Source organism: Rhinolophus sinicus, chromosome 7 (assembly GCF_057876585.1).
Source record: "Rhinolophus sinicus isolate RSI-liver-muscle chromosome 7, RSI-T2T, whole genome shotgun sequence".
Lineage (NCBI taxonomy): Eukaryota > Metazoa > Chordata > Mammalia > Chiroptera > Rhinolophidae > Rhinolophus > Rhinolophus sinicus.
This window is the reverse complement of record NC_142507.1, coordinates 50,415,669-50,440,631: the sequence shown is the minus strand read 5'-3', so window position 1 is coordinate 50,440,631 and position 24,963 is coordinate 50,415,669. Positions and strand designations below refer to the sequence as shown.

At 48.2% G+C, this 24,963-nt stretch overlaps 1 protein-coding gene across 50 annotated transcripts in view; it reads right to left on the bottom strand.

Moving 5' to 3' along the window:
* Window positions 1-24,963, bottom strand: part of PDE4DIP (phosphodiesterase 4D interacting protein) — a 176,305-nt gene that overhangs the window by 17,186 nt on the left and 134,156 nt on the right. For 21 of the 50 annotated variants that reach the window (XR_012491576.2, XR_002136045.3, XR_012491575.2 and 18 more), the window contains 12 exons: window positions 22,935-23,023; window positions 17,828-18,060; window positions 14,213-14,639; window positions 13,196-13,376; window positions 12,277-12,396; window positions 11,102-11,630; window positions 9,408-9,643; window positions 8,354-8,405; window positions 7,111-7,334; window positions 6,316-6,468; window positions 4,250-4,435; window positions 669-923 (listed from right to left, as the gene is read on the bottom strand). Coding sequence is in view for 46 of the 50 variants with exons in the window: in XM_019714221.3 (XP_019569780.3) it covers window positions 669-923; window positions 4,250-4,435; window positions 6,316-6,468; window positions 7,111-7,334; window positions 8,354-8,405; window positions 9,408-9,643; window positions 11,102-11,630; window positions 12,277-12,396; window positions 13,196-13,376; window positions 14,213-14,639; window positions 17,828-18,060; window positions 22,935-23,023 (2,685 nt within the window). In the remaining 4 variants the exon portion in view is untranslated. The remainder of the gene's footprint in view (window positions 1-668; window positions 924-4,249; window positions 4,436-6,315; window positions 6,469-7,110; window positions 7,335-8,353; window positions 8,406-9,407; window positions 9,644-11,101; window positions 11,631-12,276; window positions 12,397-13,195; window positions 13,377-14,212; window positions 14,640-17,827; window positions 18,061-22,934; window positions 23,024-24,963) is intronic. The other 29 variants (XR_012491574.2, XM_074318453.2, XM_019714217.3 and 26 more) reach the window with 6 other exon arrangements.

Genomic DNA, 24,963 nt, shown 5'->3' with positions numbered 1-24,963 from the left:
GGAGGCAGGCAGGGAGGAGGTCTAGGGAACCACAAGCTGCTCAGAGAGGAGGAAGCCTCCCCGGGGGAAGAATAAAACACGCAGAGCAGAGGAGGGAGGGGTGCTGATGACAGATTGCATCCCCCGCACCATTGTGCTTTGGGCTCGGTCTTTTTCTGAAAATGACCAGGGTCTCCCCGTTAGAACTGAGCTGCACCCCAGCATTCACCTGTATAGCTAATCTCTGCTCGGTGCGGTGTCTCTTCGCCCTGACCAGGAGAGCTAGGGCTGAGGGGGGAGTTTGAATTGGGTTTGTACACAGCATATACTTATGGGCTGAGGAGCTCGTAGAAACAGCCACCCTTTCTGTAACAACTCCTGACCGATGGAAGAATGTCCTGTGACTATTGGTGCCTGGCATTCTGGCAGGGTCTAAGAGTGGACTGTCAGGGGCTCAGGACGCAGGGAGAGACGCACGTGAATGTGTCTTTCCCACGCCCCGCCCAGCACCAAGGCCCTGGGCAGGAAGGACGGAGGATGCACTAACACTGCCACGGCTCTTTCATTTCATCCCCTCTGTGAGCCAGGGAACCAGAGGAGAAATGGAAACGGCCCTGCCCAGGTAGGAAAGAGGTAGATCTAAATGGGATTTCATTTCGCAGGCTGACCTGCTCAGCTTTGTGCTTTACCTGTGGGCTTGGCGTGCAGCTGGCACACGGAGGAGCCTGAGGATACGTCCCCAGATGCTGCGCTCCCTTTCTGAGGCCTCATCACATCCCAGTGGTCACTGCTGCCCAGGTACCTAGGCTCCAGGATCCTGCCCAGTTCTATCGTGCCCCTCGGTGGAGACTGGGGCTGCGTGGGGTGGAGGTAGTGGGAAGGCTTGGCTTCTAAATGGTTGCTTGGCAACGTAGCTGGGGAAGCAGGATGGACGGTGCTGACACCTGGGCAGAAAGAAACATGAGTGAGAAACAGAGCATCGGGAAGGGGAGAGTCAGCAATGAAGTGTGTGATTGCTAAGAACAGACACTAAGGGGGTTTGTGGGATGTCAGAGAGCCCAGTCCACTGCGGATACCAGTGAGATAAGACTCATAACACAGCGGCTATAATTTCCCCCCATGTATCTGTCAGCAAGAGACACTATGAGATGGGGGGAGCATGAAGTATCGGAAAAGTACCAGGTACACAAAGGAGAAACCCGTGGCCCTAGTCCTGGCTCCTGTTATAATTCCTCATGAGAGAGTGCAGGGAAGCTCCGGAAGCAGAAGTCGCTCCCGAAGTCCGGGGTGAAGAGTGCGATGGGCTATAGCAGTGAGCACATCTGCGGGCAGGAAGATGTGAGTACGCGCCTTCCCCAGAAGCCAACCAGCCAGTTTTTCCATTTTTCCGTTGGGCTTGTCAGAGGAGAAAAGGGACATGCATTCCGACTAGACCTCATGGCCCCAATTCCTCCCGACTGAAGAACTCGCTGAGGCTGGGGGAGGTTCTGTGTAAGGCAAGGACCTCACCCCACACGATTCAAGGAAGAGCAAAATGCCATCACTCTGCCTAAGGAATCACTGGAGACTCTTCCACGGAGGGAGGGAGGACCTTTCGTTTCATAGGCTGACTTTCATAGATCTTATGAAATCACGGGCCTTCCCTTGTGCGCCATCATCTCTGCTTCTATGTAAAAAGAAGCCCAGCTTGGGGGAGAGACACAGCGAGGTGGGCAGGGCCGTAGTTTAGGATATTCATAGTCAGAAGGCTGCTTCCTTCCAGGGGTTATCACCGTGAGCGCAGAGTAAACAGGTAGCTCCACGTAAGCAAAGAGGAATGAGGTCATCATTTCTTCCTACCAAGCCAAACTCCTCTGAGGGGAAAACACAATTGGCACTTGCCAATTTTTACCTCCATTTGTAACGGGTTCTTAAATTACATACTGAAATCACCTGGGACAATGTAAAAAATACATATCCCGATGCCTGGACCCTCAGAGATTTTGCCTCAAGTGGTATGGGGTACAGCGTGGGCACTGGATGTTTATAAATCATCCCAGGTGATTCTAAAAGGCAGAAAAGTTTGAGAAGTATTGCCACGGTTCTTTCCTTCCTTGGTGTGCAAAATACAGGTATGCATTAGGCTCACTGGGAGTTAAAGAGGGGGAGGAAAACACAAGCATCTAAATGTTAGTCAGGAGTCAATAAAGATGTGACTTCCGCTTTCCTTGCCTCTTCTACCCCATCCCCAAATAAGGCAAAGCGGGAAATCAGTCGTTGTGGATTGTCAGCTTACTCTTTAACCAAGGTCATCAGAGGTTCCAGGTGTATCAATATCAGTGATCAGTGTTCTCATGTCCCACTCTGCCCCGGCCACACAGTACAAAGCACATGCCCTAAACCATGCAAAGACACGGGACAGACTGTTGCACAAGGAGATTTTAGCCCCACAGTGCCCTGAGAAGCCGCATGCATCACTGTCCACATGGAAGCTTAGTTCAAAGTGAACAAGAAACACTGGGAAGTGATGGTCCCTCAGAGAGGACCGTACTTCCGGAGAGAAAAGAAAGGGCTACAGTCTTCCTCACCAAGGCTGGGACCATCCAAAGTCGGGTCAATTGCCCAGACTAGCTGGGACTTCACCCTACAGCAACAGACCCCTTTTCATGCAGTGCTCTTCCTCCATCTTTCCCTTTGAACAACGATGGATTGACAAATGTGGAACAGGAAAGGGAAGAAAACTATGCTGAGAACACTCTTGCCATTTGGCAAGGGGTAAATTTGTTTATGCATCAAGTGTTGGTTCCAGAATTGCTATAGCAGTAAGTTCTAGGTCAAGAGACACCAGCACCTTCTGCTGGTCTCCAAAGAGAGGAAAGCTTGTTGGAAGGGGCCTCCAAAATTTGTTCCGCTGAGTTCAGCTCAGGCTCTAGGCAGGATGACAACAAACCATCCTAGGCAGAAAAGGCATACTGGACACACGGCACTGGGAGCAGAAGACCTGGATTCAAGCCCATCTCTCCCACTTACCAGTGACGTTGAACAAGTCACGTCACTGCCCCCAGCCTGAGTTCCCCGCTCCAGTTCTCCCTATCACGCCAGTTGTATGAGACTCAGGTAAGACGAGCTTCACGTTGCTCAGTAAGCCTGGTTGCTGTCCCTGTGTAAGCTGATAGGCAGGAGGCAGCCTCAGGCTCCACTGCCTGCAGAAAGGAAGATGTACAGACGCTCCTAGAAATGGTCTTGGTCTACCTGGTTCTGGAAAGCAAACTGGGGGCAGAGAAGACAGTGGATCCATTTTCGGGGTTGACAAAAGAAACGAGCTGGTCCAAACGTCCAAATGGACATTTGGAGCTTCACGTAGATAAATTCTTGTCTGTGGTCTTAGGAATCCCTTTGTGTGGTCAACGTCCCATCAACCTCTGGTTCACCTGGGTTTCTTTAAAGGCATAGAATGTGGTTTTAAGGTAATTTCAAACTGCTTTCTAGTTGTTTTTTTAAGCACTACCAGGGAGCAAATTTATCACATGTGGTTTTTTCCTTATCTTTTCTAAGCTATAAGTGATCACACATGAAACCTTTTCATGATGCGGCATTCAGTTTGTGTATCCATGTAACCTTTTCTAAAAGATGACTGTACCCGGTCTATGAATTCTGTGTCTACGTAACATCAACTATCTCTGGAAGTCCAAGGACCAAATTCACAATCAGACATCACGGCCTGTGCTTCAGGCTCTAGCTGCCCACGTGTCACCTGTCCAGGGGAAGCTCTTGGAAGAGGGCCTTTGTCACCCCTTCTCCTGAATCCTTCTACCTTTCTGCTCCCCACCTGATGATGTCACGATCTGCACTGGATTAAAAGCATTTCACAGCAGGGGGATACAACATCCATGGAACGGGTCCCACGGAACGGGGCCATCTTTTTCACGGCCACTTCATCCTGCGTAGTAGGCAAGGCACAAAAGCTCTCTCCCCTGCCCTGCTAGGGAGCATGTCACCAGCGCATCAGGCTTGGCGCATACTTGGTGGCACCCCACCCTGTCAGCAGTGGGAGAGCGCCAGGTCTAGGGCCGGGGAGCACGTATACCTGTTAACAGAGGAGACACACACCCCAGAAAGATAACAGTCAATATGCTTCCAGAAAAGCAAGCGGAGCTCTCCCTCCATCATCCACGGGTAACACGGGACACTATGTTGTTCTTTAAACCTCTGCCATCAAGCCAAAGCCATGCAGAGCAACACAGGTGGGGCTGCCATTCACAAACACACAGATGCAGCCGGAAGTGCTCACTTTCTCCCAACTGCTTCTGCAGCATCTGAAGCTCCTGCTGAGCCTCGGCCAAGGAGACCACGGGTGTCTCACAGCAGCCGAGGAGGGGAGGCCCAGTGGGGCGGAAAGGCAGGAAGCTGGCTGGAGCTGAGGGCAACGGTGCCTGGGGGAGGCTAACCAGCGTGGGTATGGTGGGGAAATGAAGGCCTAGAAACAGAAAGTTAGGGAGAAAGACACATCATTAGACAGAAAGGGAGAGAAAGGAATGGGGAAAGGACTGAGAGGATGAAACCATTCCTTGACCAGATGTCTCCTTGGGGAGTGGCACTGGCTGGGATGGCGAAGAGTGATCACTGCCAAGGCCATGGGTGAGAACTGCTACCCGAGAGGCTGGCCTGGCTGACCCCTCCTCCTTCCCCCTGCCAGGGCGATCCTGCATCCACATTCTACGCTCATCTTGAAAACAAGTGGCTACAGGACAGCCGCGTCCGAATGCTCCTCAGGGTCCCTGGGGCACTGCTCCCAGCATGTGCCGGTCCCACTCCTGGGACAAGAGTCTGCCGACACCTAGAGCTCCTTTTCTGAAAGCTTCGGGCGTGGACTAGGACTGTGGGGAAACTGGCATTATTAGTGCATGCCACTCAAGACTCCAGTGGAAACAGATTTCAGAATCTCAGATCAGTATGTTCATTCACCAGATGAAAAATAGAGGCCTCGGGGAAGTGACCTAGTCACGATGGCTTACAAAGCTGTCTGGGCATTTGAATCACTTAGGAAAAAATCTTAATACACTCAGATTCTTCAGGCCCTACCACAGACCTACTGAATCATAAATTCTGGGAGTAGAGCTTAGAAATCTGCACTTAAACAAACCTTCCCAGGTAACGATGCAACTGCAACTCATCTACAGACAGGTCTTTAAGAACCTTGGGAAATTCTGATGTTTCGATCTGTCTCCTCTTTCCTAGAAACAAGTTATAGGGCCAGGGGCCCAGGGAGGGAGCAAAAACCAAGACTGACCTGTGGAAAATGTTTCCCCAGGAAGACAATGATTCTATCCTAAAACACGTCCCTTGCCTCAGGATGCCGACACCATTTGAGAGCAGTGCTACAAAAACACTTGAATTGCCAAGAGACACCGTCCAGCATCCCTCAGGGAGGTGTTCTGATGTCAAACCCCTCGGCCTTCCACTCTGCTTGACCCCAGAGCATTTACACAGATGTCTACGGTGCTGGGGGAACAGCCTTTCCCGCTGAGTTCCTGGCCCAGTGGCTGCCTGCGGTGGTCCAGACCCTTTGAGCCCAGGCTCAGGAAGAGTCGGACACATCCTCCTCCTGAAGATTTTGGGTGATCCGTTCTCAGGAGAGACGGGGGTGACAGAAGGAAAGCACTGTGCTTTCTGGGGGCACCTCTACAGAAATCCGACCTCCCCACAAACCACACTGAAGACAGCCAGCCAGCCATGGCGGGGGTGGGAGGCGAGGAGAAGACTCGTCTGTTCCTGCCATCTCTGGTGCAGAGCTGTGATTGAACAGTGCGAGCCTGGCAACTACGCCAAGGCAGGTAAATGAATGTACCCCTCCAACTGGCCCTAGGATACATGCCAGGTACCCATCAAGGACTGCCAACCCGTTCATCAATCCTGAATGATAACGTAGTAGGACCACAATCTTGTCTGAAGATATGGAGGCTTCCTCAGCTATGAAAGCAGCCCCACCTACTGCACAGGCTGCCGTGCAGATAAAATGGGTAATATGTACAGCGGAGCAGCAGATGTGAAGTTTTGTGTTCTTTGGCTATTGTAATCCTGGGAGAAGCATTTTGTCTCTTTGCTCCCGAGGGTGAAATGAGAGAAAGAAATGAAAATGTCTATTTTCAAATGATGAGCTAACTACTGGTCAAAAGTCTGTTGTGGATTCCTTATTTTTCTAAAATATTTAAAACCAAAAGAGTCAGACACAATCAGCGAATTAGGAGGGTCTCTTGATTTTGTCTAGGATTTGATGCATATAAGCCACTAACAGTGGAGACATCTGTCACTGAAGAAAGGTCAAAGAGGCAGCTGGGGACATTGGCTGTTGCATACCTGGATGGGCCGGGCTGGCCTCCTGGGGGGTTTTCTGGGGAGCAGGCAAGCTGCTGGGGTTGCTGCTGGGTTCAGCCTTAACCCCCTGAGGTGCACTGGTTGCTGATGGTTTAGAAGACAGTACAGCAGAATGACGTGAATGATGGATGGAATCTATAAAACCCACGAATGAAGAAAGAAAATGTTTGATGTTCGACAGAGAAGGGGAAATCTGGTCTGACATTTAAGCAAGGGTCCCAGGGCAGAGCCGTGCTCTCAGGGAAAGCACCGAGCACAAGCACCGTCAGCAGGGATCACTTCCTGTGTGCAGATACAGCTCCTTTGGTGAGGCCAGCCACCTTAGAGGTGATGCTGGGGCTCAGAGCCCTGAAACCATAAACATGGCACCTCCAAAAATACCAGGCGAGACCAGCAGCATCTGAGGACACTCACAGATGCTCAGGGACACTGTTAAGGAGCTGCAGCTAACGAGATCCCTGCAGGAAGGACGAGATGTCCCATCTTACAGAAAGAGGTCAGCCACACAGATTCCGTGCTCATGTGGCGGCGGGAAGGAAAAGTCGGCCGTGGCCCCCACGCCCCCCCACTGTAGCTCTCCTTGGGTCTAACAGCGTGATATGCGGGTGGGCACCCAGGGGCAGGGTGGAGATCCTGACCCACAGGGGCCCGTGCTTGGCACTTGGTCCCAGAGCCACGTCCAGCCCGTTGCCCACCAAGGCGGATCTCTAAGGCCTGGGCCTGGTGGTCTCCTCTCAGCCTACACAAAGCTGGGAGCTCTCAGAAAGTGGAGGCTACCTGAGTGGCCAGGCGCAGGTTTCTTCTCTTCATACTGTGTGTACTCGCTGGCTACGTCCATGTCCGAGCAGGCTTCCAGCTCATCAGACAGGAAGGAGGAGCTGCTGGGAGAGCGGTGGGAGTCGGACAAGGCCTGGCTGCTGGACGGCGTGAGGGACTGGGCATCCAGCTTGGCCTGCAAGACTTCAATCACTTTCTCCTTCTCCTGCAGCTCCCTGCTGAGCCTAGTGGGGTGAAGGAGGACAACAGGTGAAACTGAGGTCTCTGGACCAGTGGGGCCTGCCTGGGCCCATGGGCAAAGTCACACAGGTCGAGGGGACCATTTCTGCAGACAGTCATTGCAATGAATGGGGGAGGAGAGGGAGGAGAAGTGAGAACTGCCCAGTGCACTGGCCACATGACACGCTGAGGACTAGCGGAGACAGAGCTAGCCCTCTAATGGTCCGCACTCCAGCTGCAGTCTGAGGACGGCCGGTCACTGACTGTTAGTCTCTAACAAGATGAGTACAGAGACCAAAGGGAAGCATGAGAAACTGCAAGTTGGCATTGCACTGCCATAACATCCAAGAGCAGTGAGTGAAATCACCTGGGTGGTTGAGGTACAGACCTGTGTCTGTGATTAGAGTTAAAAATAAAAACAAAAACACTTTGCCCTTCACAAATATTTTGAAAAGCACTGTGTGGTCTAAACACACACACTCATGGCACAAAGGGGCTCAAACTAATGGCTACAACAAACTCTGAGCCCATATTTTATTGTGCATTATAAGACTATCGGCAATGACTCATCGAAAACTGGTTTCTGCAACATCTAGAACTTTTCCCCTAGGAACTGTAATATAATTCTTTCTTCCCAAGGAAATCAGGTGGCTATAAGCTCGCTACTGACTCAACACGGGGAAAGCCAACTTGGCAAAAAGTACACCCTGGGCTGTAAACACACAGGGAAAAAGCAGAGGAGACCCTTGGCGGTGCCGAGAACTCCTGAAACCTGGTTAGTTCACTTTTAATCAGACTGACTGTAGGTTACTAAGCCTGGAGAATAAATAGGCAAATAAAAGTCGGTAGAATTACATCAAAAGAGAGAAAAGAATTAGGTTAAAACCAACAACAGTAAAGTGTTCTGTGAATAAATAAACCGATGATGATCAGCATTTTCCTTTTTCTAGTTCGTGAAGTTGCAGCCACGCCTGACCCCTTGGGCCCTGTTCCCGATCCCTTTACCACACCTGTGTTGAATTACCTGAGGGCCAGTGGCTCAAGTCCAGCTTGATCTTTTTCACTTTTATGATCCTCTGCAAACAAAATTCAGATAGAAACAGTTAGAAATTCACCAAGTCCCACTTCACACATTATAAACCTTTTTGGGTGCAGCGTAGCGATTACTCTATGCATGTCCAAGATATGTGGGAGAATTCTTCTAGGAGACCTCAGGCTGTGTCTTTAGAGAAGAGACCTGGCAGGTGTGCCTGAGCTCCCTGGGCAGACCTCCCCACCATCATGACTTCCTCTGCCCTAAATCAACGTGAAAAACTGTAAAAGGCACTTGCCCAGCTTCCCACTGGAATATTCCAGCCTCCAAGTCTGCCGCAGACTTCATTGCAGCCATACAGCTGTGTCCCATCACGGCTGCTATGTAGGATCTACTCCTGCTCTGAGGAGATGACAAACAGCCCTGCCCCAGCTCTGCACCTGCCACCACAATGTGCGATGGTTGGCCCCCAAGACTGGTTCTGCTCTATTCCGTCAGGTGCTCTCAGGAAATTCTCTCTAAGTAAAGGGCTCCAATAACCGCCAACATTCCTACCCCTTGTACTAAACCATGTTCAAAGGGCACAGTGAATGTAATCCACCTTTAAATTACATTCACGTACGATACCATGCAACGAGTAAAGGAACCGAGACACCAGAAGGATAAGTCATTTGCCCAAAGCAAGTGAATGGCAGCAGCCAGGCCTGAGCTTCGGTCTTGCGACACTCAGGTCAGGGTTCTGTTCACTGCAACTAGGCCCGCTGATCTCATCTCTTTCTCCCCCTTTGCACCGGATGGACGCAGCCTCTTTCCCTAACGGTCACATTCTGTGATTGATGACGTTTCTACAGTTGTCATCATGGCCTCTCCCACCCCACGTGCTCCTCTTCAGTGCTTCCCACCAGCCAGTCCCGATCCTGCAATGGCCCCGGGGAAGGAAGTGGAAGCAGGACCCTGGGTTAAGAGGCTGCGGTGAGGGCGTGGCAGCCACCGAGAGGGGCTGTGGGAGTGACTGAGAGTGTCCCAAAGCCTGTGGCCAACTTACTGGTGCTGAGCTTGCCGGTGAGCCTCTCTGTCAGCTGGCTTCCCTGGGCGAGCTGCTCCCGGAAGCTCTGTCCCAGGTAGTAGTCTATGTCATTGCTCCTTAGAAGGTCCTCGAAAGATTTGACTGTATCTTTGGCATGCTGCATGAGAAGATAGCAGATACCTCTCCCTTCTCGTATTTTCTGGCGTAGGTAGGACAGTTCTCGGGCCTGATCCTGAATCAGGGAATCGTATTTCCTAACGCAGGGAAGAAGGGGAAAGAGGAAGAATGGAAAAGAGAGACTGGTGAGTTACTGGGGCTCCCGTGGAGGTTTCTGGGAGAACATCTCTAAGGAACTCCCCCACATGGAATTCTTGCACATAAACCGAAGGAGGTATTTAAGAGCAAATTCTGCTCTGAGAAACTATTGCATCAAACGATGTATGCCACTGTGCTATATATGTTAGTCAAATGTCCAAAAATGAACCCTAAGTTCTATGGGGGCACCAGTAGAGTGGAGACAGTTGATAATAAATACTAACTATATTTATTGAGTAGGTATTCAATAAATACTAAAAATAAATTGAGTAGAATCACTTAACCTTAAGTCTGGGGAAGACCTTCCCTGTCTTCTAATTCTGAGACCATCTGCATTACGGCAGACTGTATTTGGCAAAGACGGCCATTACGGAGGCTCCGTTCCTTTGCTCTTCTGCAGTGAGGCTTTGCGGCTCTCTCAGCAGCAGGAAGAGGCTATTCTCCACCTCCTTAAATCCGACTGGGCTCTGTGACCACTTTGACCAGATAATACAGTGGAAGTGATACGGTGCCAAGGCCAGGAGTAGCCTTATGTAGCCTGGAAATTTCCCATTTCCTGTCCCTTGGAAGCCAGCTGCCATGTAGGAGTGAAACTACCCTGAGACCACCATCCTATGAGAAGCCCAAGGCAGCAGCAGAAGCCCTGGGAGACAAGCCACATGGAAAAAGAGAGGCGCCAAGCAACACCGGGCACCAGACGTGTCAATGAAGAAACTGTCCAGCCCAGCTAGACCTTTCAGATGACCCTCCAGCCTGATCAACCAGCTGATGGCAGCCACGTTACAGCCCCGAAGCGAGGGCCACTCCACTGAGCCCCGTCAATCCACATAAACTATTGTTTGAAGCCACTTCATTTTGGGGTGGTTTGTCACTCAGCGTAGATAACTAGGATATTGAGATGGATGTTACCTGGTGTTTTTCAACACCAAGTATTGATAACAATAAGAATAATAACCATTACGGCAAATGGTATGTTGAGAGCTTAATATATGTTAGGCATTCTTATAGGCACTTGTATGAATTCATTTAAACCTAATAAACACCCTTGAGGTAGGTTCTCTTATTACCCTCATTTACTAGGTTTGGAAATAGGCTCAGAAAGACAAAGTAGGTTGCACAGCTCATAAATGCCAGTGCTGGGATGCAAACGCAGGCAGTCTGACTCCAGACTTACTGCAATAACCACATAGACTGCCACTTTACTAATGTATTCCTGGGAGGAAATGCCGGAGACCTGGGGTCTCCCCAACGGGGCCACCGTGCTGGTTACCCACCTGTCCTTTCTTCAGACCCAGGTCTACCACTGAAATAAGTGCCCTCGGGTTCTGCCTTCCAACTGCCTGGCTGCCCTACTTCAAACACAAAGTCAAACATTATCGGTCAGGCCAGGATCTTACCCAGGCCACGAGGCTGATCTCAGCTCCTCGGCCAGCTTCCCTTCCAGTCCGGTTTTCGGGAGCTGGGCCTCCAGCTGGGACACTCTGTGGATCAGACTCTCCAGATCCTTTTTAGCCTGGAGCCCGGGGGGGTAGAAAGCCCCAGTGCCATCAGACAGCCAGCCCTCATCCTCATCAGTGACACTATGAGGGGAAGACCCCTCGAGGGTGCCCACGGCCTTCAGCTTGCGGGGTCTCTCCAGGCTGGACGAATAGTCGCTTGTGACTGAGAGGGACCGGACCCGGCTCTTGAGGTTTTGAATGATCTTGTTGGCCATCTGCAGCTGGGCCTTCAGATCTTTGATGTCCTTACGGAGGACAGAGATGTCTTCCGACTTCCCATATGCCTGGAACTCTTCCTGCTTCCGGAGCTGGCTCTCCAAGGGCTTCTTCCCAGGGGGACCGGCCAGAGTCAAGCCCCGGCGCCCCTGCTCAGAGCACAGCCCCTCCATGGGAACGGTCTCCCTGAGGCTGTCATGCTCCTCACACTCTGAAAAAGACAAAGATGTCTTCCTGAGTAAAGCTGGGCGTGCAGCCGTGGCCACTCCCTTCAAGGGGAGGCAGGTATGGTCAGGAGGACAATTGTCGCGAGAGCGAAAGCGGAAGCAGCACTTTATTCCACCTTGGCACTGCACAAGCGCCCAAAGACAGTATTTCTTGCTCTCCCAATAGGCCTGCAAGTCAGCTGTGGTCACCCTCTATTTTCCTGAGTGTTTCTGTCCTCTTCTCGATTTCAACTTGATGGGTGTCCCTACACTCATAGTCTTTTTATGATAGAAAAACAATTTTTTAACGTATGGTTTGCATATCCCCCAAAGCTCATCTGGTCTTTTCGTTAATAAGTGAGCCTTCGTGTTGTTTTTTTCCCATGCCAATCAGTTGCATAAGACATTTTTTTTTTTTCTTCAACAGCAGTATGCTGAAAACTAATTGTAGAAATTCAGATGCACACTGAGCCTCATTCGGGGCAAGAGTTCTTCTCCAGACTTCCCGTCCCTCTCTGGTGCTGTGTCAACCTTGGGTCTACGACAGCCCCTCGTCCCTCCTCCTCACCAGGTGTGGGACTGGCGAGCAGCACCCAGACATGCAAGCTGGCTCCGGGGAGGGCAGATGAGTCAGAACACGCGCGCTCTTACCGGGGCTGGTGCTTTCCTCCCGCTCGGCCTCATTCTCACTTCGGCCACAAGTCTCGTAGCCCAGGTCCTGGAGGTCCACCTGGATTTGCTTGCTGTCCTGCTTCACCAAGGGTTCACCTGCTTGGAAGAGATAGAGGGTGTCACAGAGAATCTGAGTTTCCCACCTATACCCTCGTCCCCATCGGCATGTCCGCACAAGCCGGCCCTTGGGGGCAGGGAGCTCAGATCCAGGGTGGGACATGTGCTTCTTTGGACTCAGGGGGTAGAAGAGACCACCCGCCCCAGGCAGCAGGCCATCCCTCCACCAGAATAAGCCCGAGTTTGCCACAGACAATCTCAGCTACAGATAACCTAGGCAGAGTTGGGACCACACATCGGCAAGACAGGCATTGCCTACTCTCACCTCTAGAAGCCTCAGGGAAACTAGCAAGTGCTTTGTCTGCAGAGGCTCTAAGATTAAATAAAACTTAAAATGCCCAGGCTGAACTAGCCATGTGTTGTGTGCTCGGTAAGCACACGTGATTCAGGCACAGCACGTTTCTCCCCCTGCAGGGGGTTCTATTGGAAAGCACCGAATCTAGTCCAATGATGACGATATATTTTTGGAGAATCTGGTGTGATGCAAACAGGAGCAAAGGGAAACAGTATATGCTGAGTGAGTTAAGACCGTTTGCTAACTCTATCAGAAATCGCCACACCTAGATGTCAACCCATTTCCTCCCTGTACTTGCGCTGCAAATGTGCTTTCTCTCTTTATTCTTCTCTGCCATATGCACACTTAAGTTAAATATCCATGTCCACAATTCTAGGACCACGGTCAGGATTGACGCTTGTTTTGAGGTTGGGGAAGGAAAGTCTGCAAAGCATGGAGCCTCTCCGGGAGCAGACAGACTCTGGTGATAGGGAACTTCAGACTTACTGAACATGAGTCTGTATTTCTCCAGCTGGTTGGCCTGGGCAAACACAGTGGCCTCTGATATCAGCAGCTTCTCCTGGAGATCTTGATAGCGTTGTCTGCACTGTGCCAGCTGGGAGCGCAGGTGCTTGGTGGGACCTGGGAGGCTAAATTCTGACTCACCGGCCTGCGGCTGGTTATCCAGCTGTGAAAGGAGCCAGCAGAGGGAAGTGAAGGGATCAGAGCAGTCTGAGGTCACCCCCCAGCAGCGAGGGCCACTTCCCCTTCTGAACCTGGAGACTTTATTCATGTGTCTGTCACAGCACTGCTCATGCCATCTGGCAGTGACTTGCTTCCCAGACAGAGCTCCTTGAGAGCTGGGATAATGTTTTATTCATCTCTGCATCTACAGCACACAGCGCAGTGCCAGCTGAGTCTATGGAGGAGCTCCCAGGAAACGTTTGCCCGGTGTTTGAAAAGAGAAGGGGTAGAAACCTCCACTCATCTCTCCCTGGTGTGTTTCAGAATCCTCTGGTTTCTCCATTTTACTGAATCCTCAGCAAAGCCCCTTCTTTCCCTTAAGAGGATCCTGAGACCCAGGAACACACACCTGTGATGAGCTGTGATGAGCTGTGATGCAAACGGCAGTGATACAGAAGAGGTGTCATTACACACCCAGGCATCCCTGGATCGCATCTAATGAATTGACCTGTTCTTGTGCCATCCTTCCCCGCAGTATCTAGTACCCGAGGGCCAGAGACCAGTCTTACTGCCTGCTGCCAACACCTAGGGTGCTATCTGGAAAACTAAGCACTCAAGACATATTTATGGAAAACTAATTACTCAAGAAATACTTACAGGATAATGTTGTGAAGACCTTTCTAAAGGCTGAATATGTGAGGACTATTCTTACCACTGCTTGTGGTACAAAGGGGCCCTTCTCTCAGTGCCTCTTGACCCACAAGGCAGAACCATTTAAGTAAACACTGCCACTCCAGCCCTTCTCTAAGGCCTCTGCCTCCCATGTAATCCCACACTTACTTGGTGGGCATTCGCTGCAAGGACAGCCCCAAGGTCGAGGCTCTGGGGTCTGCGGCGGGGCGTCGTGGTCACGTCCTGGGCTCCTTGGCGGCGGTGCTCCCCGGGAAGAGCCCCCGGCTCTGTGTTCATCCCGTCCGTCTCCCCCGCCAGGCACACAAGGAGCTCTGGATTAAGTTTACTCCTCCCTTCCTTGCTGCTCAGTACCAGCTGCTCTTTGAGGAGGCTGATGATGTGGCAGGCGTTCTTCAGCTTGTCCTGGAGCTTTCTGAGCTCCGCCCGGAGGCTCTTCTCATTCAGACCCCCCGTGGCTGCCACCACGGCCTCGCCCTTCTCCTTATCTTCCTCGATCTCCCCTCCATCAGACATGGCTTCTCCCATCTGCTCTTTCAGCTCAGCATTCTCAAGGCAAAGGCTCAGCATGGTATTCCTGCAGGATACACGCCGTCAGGGCCAGGTCTGGCCTTGACCTCAGCCCCTAATAATCCCTTGGACCCACATCTCAGTCCATCATAGACTCAGAGCCACCCCAGGGCATGAAGCTCCCCCAGAGACCTTCAATAACGCCTTTATTTTATAGACGAGAAAACCAAGGCTCAGGAAGAGTAAGCATCCTCACTAAAAATCCTGCACTCAAGACACCCAGTCCGGTTTTCTTTACGTGCCACACAGCCTCCCGTCCTAACTTTCAGTGGCCTCTGGAATAAACAAGCGTACTTACACTGTTAAGACAAAAAAATAAGGACCTTGGGACAAAGTTATTATCATGGATTCTACAGTTCTATTAGTTATTATCAGTCAGTTTTCAACCACTGGATGAGAAATTGGGACCTAGGAACACAGAAGAAATATATAATACTAATCAGAACAATGATCAAATGTATGTAAGTAATTATTTGCTTGGCGTCTGGCTCCAGTGACAGGAGACTGTCTGCATGACAGCAGGGACTGTGTTTGTCCTGTCCACCTTGGGTCCCCAGTGCCTCTACATTAAACATTCATATTTGTAGAAGTAATAAAATGGACTACACAAATGCCTTTCACCAAGACTTTCTAGGCCCACCTTTTCCTCCCACCAAACCCTTGACTAGGGTTGGTGGAAGCAATAAAAAAACATGGCTATAACAAGGCAATTCACTGAAATAGGCAATTCACCTTTGAACCTCCGTCTCCTTTTATATAAAATAAGGACGACAACACTTACCTGGTGGAGTTATTGGATGCTTAAATGAAATTTTATCTATGTGATGGAGTTAGCTCGGGGTATGCATTGGAGTCACTGAAATCTGCTGTGCTAGCTACAGACCCGAGGAATACTAACTTCAGAATCCCACGAGGCGCTTTAGAGCTGAGGCCTACACGAATCTACATTTTACTTAAGTTCTGCAGGTGCTTCTTAAGCACGCTAAATGGAGAACAGCTGACTGGAAGAGGCAAAGGAAATGAGTAATTCACAGCCGGAAGCGTCAGCAGTCGGCTGTCCCCACAGGATGGGTTTCTCAGAATCTCGAAGTCTTGGAACCAAGAGCAGAGCTTGTCTAGTGTGAATTAAGGAAGAAAATGGGAATCAGATCTACTGTTTACGAGAGAGTTTCTCAACGAAGAAAAATGGGGCAGGTGTTTTTGTTTTTGTTTTATCTAAACTAAGTGTAAGAGGGAGAGAGAGGGGCACATGTATCGTATAGAAAAGGATATTTAATATGTTATAATTTTATGTTTTGGAGAAAACCCTGCTGTTTTCACAATACAAAGTAATGAAAGCAAAGCTCAACAAAATCTTCTGGGAAGATGGGCTACACGTTAGATAAATTCTATTTTCTACAATACCAGTGACTCTTAAGGTTGAGTGGAGAGTTAAACCAATCAGCCTTTCAGGTTAGTAACTCTGGAGAAAAAAAGGAAAATAATCCACAAAAATATCTGCATGGGGTTTGACTGTAGGTTCAACCGTGGTATCAAAGAGATATAACTGTTCTTACCCACGACAGCTCAACTAACTTTACACATAAAGTTTAAGTAAAAGTTATGCTTTAAGTAGAATTTAAGGAAAGAAATATCACGACAACTCAGAGTCAATGAACCAGCAGCATTAAGAATGACACAAGAACATTTCAAAAACTGTTTGACAAAGTATGTAGCAGAGAAGGCTTAGATTTTAAAAATTGGGAGCCAGAGGGTATAAGCCATGGACAATTATGCAACCTGGTGCAAGTTACTAGAACTTTTTAGGCCAGAGTTTCCTCGACTACGAAACAAGGACATTAGGCTGGAAAGCAAAGTCCTTTCTAGTGCTAATAGCATCGATGATTCAGGGATGCTTAAGTGGCACATAATAGGCCAGGAAACAGCAGAGAATGAATTAGAAGTTGTATGTCTGTACAGCTGTATACACAACAGACCACAACAGACCGTGATGACGATGGCCCCCAGGGATGAATGAATAAATGAATCAGCCCTACATTATCAGCATGTTCCCCAAGCATCTTAAAAAAAAAAAATTACATTTGTACATCTGCAATTAGGAATATGAAAAATTTATTTAGCTATTAAAAAAAAGCCATTAAAGACAGAACGGCTAGTCTAGCCAGGGAATCCGCTCTAGGCCACTTTTGCAAAATTTATAAAATAGCAGAGATGAGTAAGATTGCTATTCCACGATTCAAGGACTCATGCTTCCGAGAGTGAGCTGAGTGGAGATGGAGGGGGCCTCTGGATAAATCCTTCTCCCTCAGGGAATGTTCTGGTTCTGCCTACAGCAGTGGGGCACCTTGGCTACCAGGAGATTCATTATACGTTCTTGTCAATTCAAAAGAACAATACCAGTCATACAACTAGGAGATTTCCACTCACGACTGTCCATTATTGTATTGAATTAAGACCAGATTTGTTTGAGGACAGGTAACCCCCATATAACACAGCACTTCTACAACACGGTTTCGCTCTAACATGGTTTGAGGGTTAGAGAAATCCCCGAACAACATGGAACATAGTAAGAGCTTTTAAGAACAAAAAATATCTCATTCAAAATGTTTCACTCGAGCGTGGATGTCGTATCAGATTTGACTGCAGAATTTTAAAATTTATTAGAATTTAAAATCCATTTTGTTCATGGAGTATTAAGTTCGGAGGATGAAGATATCTTGTCAAAAAGAAAACGCCCTTGGTTAATGATGCTTAATAGTGAAGACGAAGAAAACATTATTTAATACATATTAATATGTTATACTTTTGGTGAAAATTGCTTTAATAAAGATATTTATCTTAATTATAAAAATATAATAGTGTGTTTTTTTAATCCTTGGAACCTAAGCCCCTTTTTTGTACTAGTTCTTTGTTTCTGTATAACACGGATTCGCATAAAACAGCATTTTTTAGGAACCTAACAACAATGTTATATGGGGGTTACCTGTAATCGGAAGGGTAATCATCGATAGTCACCAGTATGCAATATTGTTCACTTTTGTCTGACGAATTTGCATAACCATAAATGCATGGAGGCTGGGCTGAGGACCAAGAAGTCCCACGGCAGCACCGACGTCTTGGCAGCAGCCCGGGGAATCCCTGGGCTACACTGGCCTCTCAGTTGCAGGCTCCCTTTCTCTGGGGGGCATGTCCTACCTGATGTGGGCCACAGAGGAGAAGCCTGCTTCCTCCAGTTGAGCCTTTAGCTCTTTCAGTTCCCCCTCAGCTTTCTTCTTCTCCTCTAAGTGCTGGTAGATCTCAGCTCTCAGGTGGAGCATTTCCTCCTGAAGATCCCTGTTATTTTCCCCTCCTGTCGGGGAAGGAGGAGGAAGAGACACATTCTGGGTCTCCACAGCTGCCAGACTTTTCTCCAAAGCCACCTTGATGAGCTGAAAGAAAATCACGGTTTAAAGTTAGGTCATTCAAGAGGATCCAAGAAGCACCTCAGATCGCAAAGGCCGCCCTCAACGGGAACAAAAAAGGGCAAACCCAAAATGAACTCCCTCCAAGGGCTTCCTCAGACATAAGGGCCCTGGAGACAGGTTTGGGTGGGTGGGGTGGGGGGGACACACAAAAGGAGCAAGGAGAATTGTTGCTCTGGGCAGGAAGAGGAGATTCCAGAGGTGGGTGAGAAAAAAAACACAAGCACATAATACATTGAAAGCAAAAGCAAACAAATGAGGTTTAAACTGAAGAATGTGAACGCTGCGATTCTTCTCCATCTTCTCACAAGTCAAGAAGCTCCGGCAGCTCTGAAACACTTGAGTCCTTGATTTCCAAGATCCTGGCTGGAGAAACCAGCGCTCAAAGCCTAAGGCTGTGCCTTAACTCAGACTCCAAAAGGGATGAGTGCGAGGGAGGACACAGAGCACTCAGGAGTCACAGAGAGAGAATTCGAATGTGAGCAGAGCTGCAGGTAAGACAAAGCAAGCTCAATTTCATTGCGGGAGGAGAATCACACCCCACAATTACTGAGAAGTTCAGGGGAGGCCACCGGCCTCGCAGCCAGTTGCACTTGTTGGTGAACTGCCCTTGTGTTGATGTTGCCAGCCAAACTCGACAAATCCAAGCGTGTGAGAAGCAAACAAGGCAGAAATAATTCCCCGACACCGTTTTCCTTTGAGGATACTCTTGAAGTTACTCAGTGGTTGCACTAAAGCAGATCGTACAGTTTTTCTTCAAGTGAGAATTTTCAGCTTGTAGACTTTCTTTTTGTTTGTCTTGGGCTCCTCTCCAGTTGTCTCCATGCTTTTAAAAGCATAGAAACCAAACACTGAGTGTGATCATTGACTCAGTGGGTAATTACTTTAGTACAAGGATTTGTCTGCCTAATATTAACCTTATAGCCCAATGTCATGTTGGCTTCTTTCTCCTCAGGGGTAGCATTTTGGGGTTTTACCGAACTTCAGGTCAGTTTTGAATTTCCCACCTCTCCCCACAGCTATTTCTGGGTCATGTTGTTTGTCATCTTTTATCTCTATAAATATTGTGACTTGCACTTGTCACTTATAAATTCATTCTGGCTCTACGGAATCATATCCCCGTGATCAAAATAAAAATATTTATGCGCCTCTCCATAAATGATGTAGTGGCCACTTGATTAGGGACAATTTGCAAAATTCATTCATTATATGCTTTATGCCTTCATCCAGGTCACAAATATGTTGAACAGAACAGGGTCTAAATTGATAGAGTCTTGGCTTGGCACAAAGCCACTGACCTTTGTTTTTGACCTTGTAACAGAGCACGGTAAAATCTAGACTACAGGTATGTGCTGAAGTTGATTCATTGCATGTGTGGGCAGTGGCGTTTAGCAGCATAGCAGTTGAGGTTGCAAAGAGAAGCAACCCCATGTCAAAGAAGACGTGTGCACTCAGTTACTCATTTCCTAAGCATCCAATCCCACCTGGGGTTGTGAGTCTGAGATCTGGCAGGCTCTGGGATGTCTGTCTCTATGGCTCTGCTGCCAGGCTTTGACTGGTGGTCATCCCTGAATGTGCCAGAAAGCATTTGGGACAAAATAAAGGAAGGGGGACTGGATAAAACCACTTTTGAAAGTTTATGATGTCACCCCTCCTTTAAACTATGTGAGGTTATCTTTCCATATAATTCCATATAATTGCAACTAACTTAACTAAACATTGCCATCAGCTTTGAAGATGGGCACGTGTTCTTTTCTAAATCTTAAGAGTTCTTTCTGCTTAAAAATAATGTCTAACTTTAAAGATATCCACCTATTTTTAAAGTGCCTTCTGGATGGATGTTATCTTTTTCTAGTGATTTAAATATATCTATTTTCTTTAGAAAGAAAAAAAATAAGACTCATGGAATGTTAACATCGGAAAAGACCATAGTCCATCTGGTCTAATTTCCCACTTTAAAATGAGGAAACAGAGATCTGATTTGTTCCCAGGCTAATTTGGGTTTTCATATTTCCATGTCAAAGGTAGCTTACTTTGGCTAACTTGTTTTTAAAATTTAAATGTAAATGCGTAAAAAGTGACTCGGGATCTAGCCTTGTTTTTCTTTATCATCTAAGGAAAGCTAATATTTCTTTCCCCCCTCTTTTCCTCCCCCAAATAAAACCCCAGGGCTTCCAGTATGTGTGGTGTGAATTGTTTAGGTCAGTGGTTAGTTACGTCTCAATAGGTTATTTTTTTCCTTTATTTTCCCCCACATTTCCTAATCTATTTGTTCTAATTGCTTCCATGGGATAATTCAACTATTTTGTGTGCTGTTTCCATTTGTCTCACAGAGGTCTATGTGCAGATCTGATCTCTTGTTTAAATAAAGTTGTTTTGTTTTTTAACCTACTACTTCACATCTTTTACAATGTAAGTCAGTTCTCAGGCAGAATAAGGGCATTAAAAATGATCTTTTCTCAAGTTCATCACTTCAAGTTTACTGACGTTTCTCTCCTTTGTTGATTTGAATCTTGATTAACTTTTCTCCATGGCAAAAGTTCAAATGAAGAAAAGCAATGACTGATTAGTCTAGTTTTTTCACAGGAATTTCCCAGGTATCTATTATAGATCTTACATGTGATTGAGAACAGAATGTTGTGGGAGACACCTGGGGGAAATTACCATCATGGCCAGACCTGTGACTTCCTAAGGTGAGTTCAAAAATAAGGATGAAGCCATTTGCTGTGGCCAAAAGGTGGTTCTTGCCTTGGAAGGAACACATAGTTGTCGGGGTGTGTTGGTTAGAGGATGGGTGTGTGTGCTTGAGGTAGGAAGGGAACTTGGTGTTAAGAACAAAGGCCACTTGCTAAGGACACAACTCGGGGACACTCAGAGCCTACTCTTAAGGGACCATTTCCCTGGAAACAAGCAAACACATTTTTGAGAATCTGGACACAAAATAGTTACGGCAAAACAAGCTTTATTTAATTGGCAGCAAAAGAGTGATACCCTCAAGCTCCAGAAAAGTTCGAGGAAATTTACAATGATTTCACATTAACTTACCCAAAACTGAAGATTTGGTTTTCAAGGAAAGGTGACAGAAAGCCAAATGGTTCCTACCCAAGATATTCTTCATCCGATCAGTATGTATATCAGTATATCATGGGTCAAGCCCTCATCAAAAGACTTTCTTAACCCATAATTTATTATCTCCTATGTCAAGTAATAGGGCAGACATTGCAAGGGAAATACAAATGCCCCAGTGTCAAGGTTTATTCCGGGGCTGAACTGACCTTCTCAAAATGTGCTCTGGTCATTTTCTCCACGCTGGGCTACAGGAAAGAAGGTTGAGGAATAAATGACTTTACTAACCAGTTTGCCTACAACTGAGAACTAGGGTGAAAGAATTACACTCTTAGGAGAGTGTACATCATGTCAATCAGAATCCAGCTCTCTTCATATATCCTGAAGTTACTCCTGTCCCACAGTAGCAATAACCCAGTGACCTGGGGACATCCCGATCTAGCTTTAAGGGCGGACATTTGGTCATCCTGCAGACCCATCTTGCTCACCCACGATCCTCAAGGAAAGCGGGAAGTGAGAGGCAGAGGGACCTGTACAAAGGTCTGTGTTGTACATAAAGAAAGTTACAAGCATCGGTTAGGAGGACTCAGAAGACGCTGTTCAAGCAAAGGAGAAGTGGAGTTCATGCAGAAGCTCAAGGGAGAAGTTAGGGTCAGGTATGGCTAGTGAGATAAAAAGGGGATCCTGATGGAAGGTAAAGGATCTGTGTTGAGGACATGAGGGATTCTAGACATGTCCTCAAGAGCCGAAGACTGTGCCAAACCCTGTGAGATTTGGGGACTGTCACTTGGGCTCTTCTTGTGGGTTTACTAGATGTTTCCTCTTCTTCTCATGCAGATGTAGAGGCAGACCCAGAAAGCCTTATTTCCCCTACAGTTTTCCTAATAGCCCCAAGGAAGCAATCACTGCAAAAGCCCAGTTGCTTCTGTGGAAGGGCAGACACCCCCAATCCACTTCCTTTAACAATTCAGTCATAGGCATGGTCCATCTAGGAGATGCGATTGCTAAATGTTACTGGGCCAGGTGGAGACACACAGGACTTCTGGTGAGAGCTATGGGGTCGCTACTGGTGATGTAATCTCTGAGGTCCCGGACATGCCACGCTTGGGCTTGAGAACATGCTGGTTATACCTTCAGTGATGGTTGGTGGGAACAGTGTTTCGACCTCGGGAACGGAGTTCTCAGGTTTGACAGGGGCTTGTTCTTGAACTGTCATCTGCTGGTCACTGACGTGTTAAGACCTGGCGGATGTGTCAGGTTGCCCAGCAAAGCTCTCTTTTGTACAATGAGGATGCACTGAGAATGATCCCTGCTTTGGCAGCATTCCGATCCTCTTGGAGTTTCTCGGAGAGCACTCTCCGGAAGCAGCTCGTAGGCCCTGCCACCTCCCCAAGCTGCCCTCCGAGGACTCCCTGTCTTCGGTGGTGGGTTTCAGTTACAAAAGCCCAAGAGGGTAAGTGTCCATGGTCTTGTAAGTAAAAATTCTCATGAAGCTATAGCTATAGACGGGACATAGAGGCAAAGATGGGGAGGACGGGGCAGGGAGCAGGAGTGAGAGACAGAGGGAAGGAAAACAAAAGGGTGGAGTGGAGTGAAAAATGGAGCAAGGGTAGAGGCTGGCAAGGTGGTGGGGAAGCTGAGGAAGGGCAGGAAGAAGACTGGGAAGTGGTTTGCGTAACAAGAGAGCTTCTCACTCTAGGTCCACAAGGCTTCGGGAGACCTCAAGGGCCTGTGAGCCTCCCACCCTGGGAGCCCAGCGCCTGGCTCGGACTTACTTGCTGGTGGCTGTTGAGTGCAGCCTCCTCCTCAATGCTGTCCGTGAATTCGGTGCTCGCATCTTCTGTGTCATCCCCTGCAGGTGCACCTGGAAGTAAGTCCAGAAGAGAAAGGTGACTCCCTTCACAGATGGCTTCCAGACAGCAGCTAACATTACACTCTTTGCCATCCGCCTCTGATTTCTTCCCTTCCCCATATGCATGGCCCCCAAGCCAGGAGGGCGGACAGAGAAGGCAGAACCAATGTGGCAAATCTGTAGAAAAGCCTTCTCACTGTATCACTATTACTTTCTTCCTAACACTCAGACTAAAGCCTCAACACATAAGCTGGTCTTGACTGCACAGGCCTGTACCTCGGGAGCCAACTGGCTGAGTGGCTACCCCTCCCACCTATTTCCAGAAAGCTTGAATTATTCTCTCTTGCCACTGACTGGTTATGTGATAACTTTCTCTTCTGTAACATGACTAACCTTTTCCCCAGCACTGAGTGCTGAGAGGACCCCTGATTTCCTGGGGATTAGGGCACCCCAGCTCCTCTTATTCTTTCCCATTGTTGGGATGAACAGTGCATGGGGTGACAATCTCTCTGAGGAACTCTCCTCTAGGGGGCGCTGTATCCTACAAAAATCTCAGGTCTAGTCAAGACCCAAAACACAGAATAATTTAGGTTTTTTTAATCCTTCCTCTAACATCCCCTCTTCCCCTTCTCGCTCAGACTCTTGTTCAATTCCAACATCCTTTGCCTGAAGGGTTTCTTGTACTGCCTTGTCCAAATGGGATTTAATCCATTCTTTTATTCCCCAAAGATGGACATGGTCACCCTGGGGCACAAACATCTAGTTTGTGGTCTGGGCAACAGTCTAGAGCAGTGCTGACCAATAGACTTTCTGAAATTCTAGACCTGCGCTGCCCAATGCACTAGACACTTGTCACCTGTGGCTACTGGGCCTTGAAAAGTAGCTGGTGTGACTGAGGCACTGAGATTTCTATTTCATTTAATTTAAATTCAAATAGCCACATGTAGCTAGGGGCACAAATCTAGGACATTTCTTCTTCTCCATATCTGTCAGAATAAAACACTGTGTATCCAATTTTAGATTAAGATCTGTGGCCCACCTTACAGATTTCTTCTGAAAGTGTAGGAATTTGTAATGGTCAATGCATTTGAATGCCGAAGAAAAGCTACCATGACACTCCCTGGGCCTTCCAGAACCTGCCCAAGTTAGAGAACCACGAGATCTAGTCCTGCCCCTGTGAAAACTTCTCTTCTGACCATTGAGTAGTAACCTGCGCCTCAAAGAGATGAGGTCGCTTGTGCAAAGTTACACAACTAGTCCTGACAAGAGCTGTGCCAGGAAGTCAAGTCTCTGGACTTGCAGAGGCAACTCATTGTTCCTTCTGGTGACCTGTCAGCTCTTGATCTTTCTTCCCCCAAGACTGAAGACCCACGCCAGAGTTCAGACACCCATGGGTGAAAGGCCCTGAGTGGATAACGAACATTCACTGCCATCTGTAGATAAGGCGAACGGGGGCAGGGCACACCAACATTCCCTCTCTCGGCAGCTGCAAGTTCATGCCCAGAGTATTTTCAACGGCTCAGGTCAATCTCATTGAAGTACTGAAAGGTTGTAAGCACGTTGTCCTAACAGCTGAATCTTACGACTCACTGCCTGCTCGTCACGGTCAGTGCTGTGTTCACTTTGGACCAAGGCTGTTGTGCCCTGTTCAATAAAGCCCTACTCACGAGGTGGCACCCCTACCACTCAGCATCTTCACAGACGCTTGGCAGACAGGACCCGGTCTGGATTTCTGATACTTGCTCTCCTAAACCAGCCCCAGAACCATGTCACTCAGGACGCTGCTTGGGTAGAGGTGAATGAACACTCTCCCTAAGCTTTGGTTGCTTTGGAAACTCACCGAGCCCAGGATGCTAATTCAGTTGAGGGTATCCGTATCATGCTATGCCTACTTTCAAAAATCTTTTCCCTATACAACAGTATAGATCAGAATCCTTTTTTTTTCCTGCCAA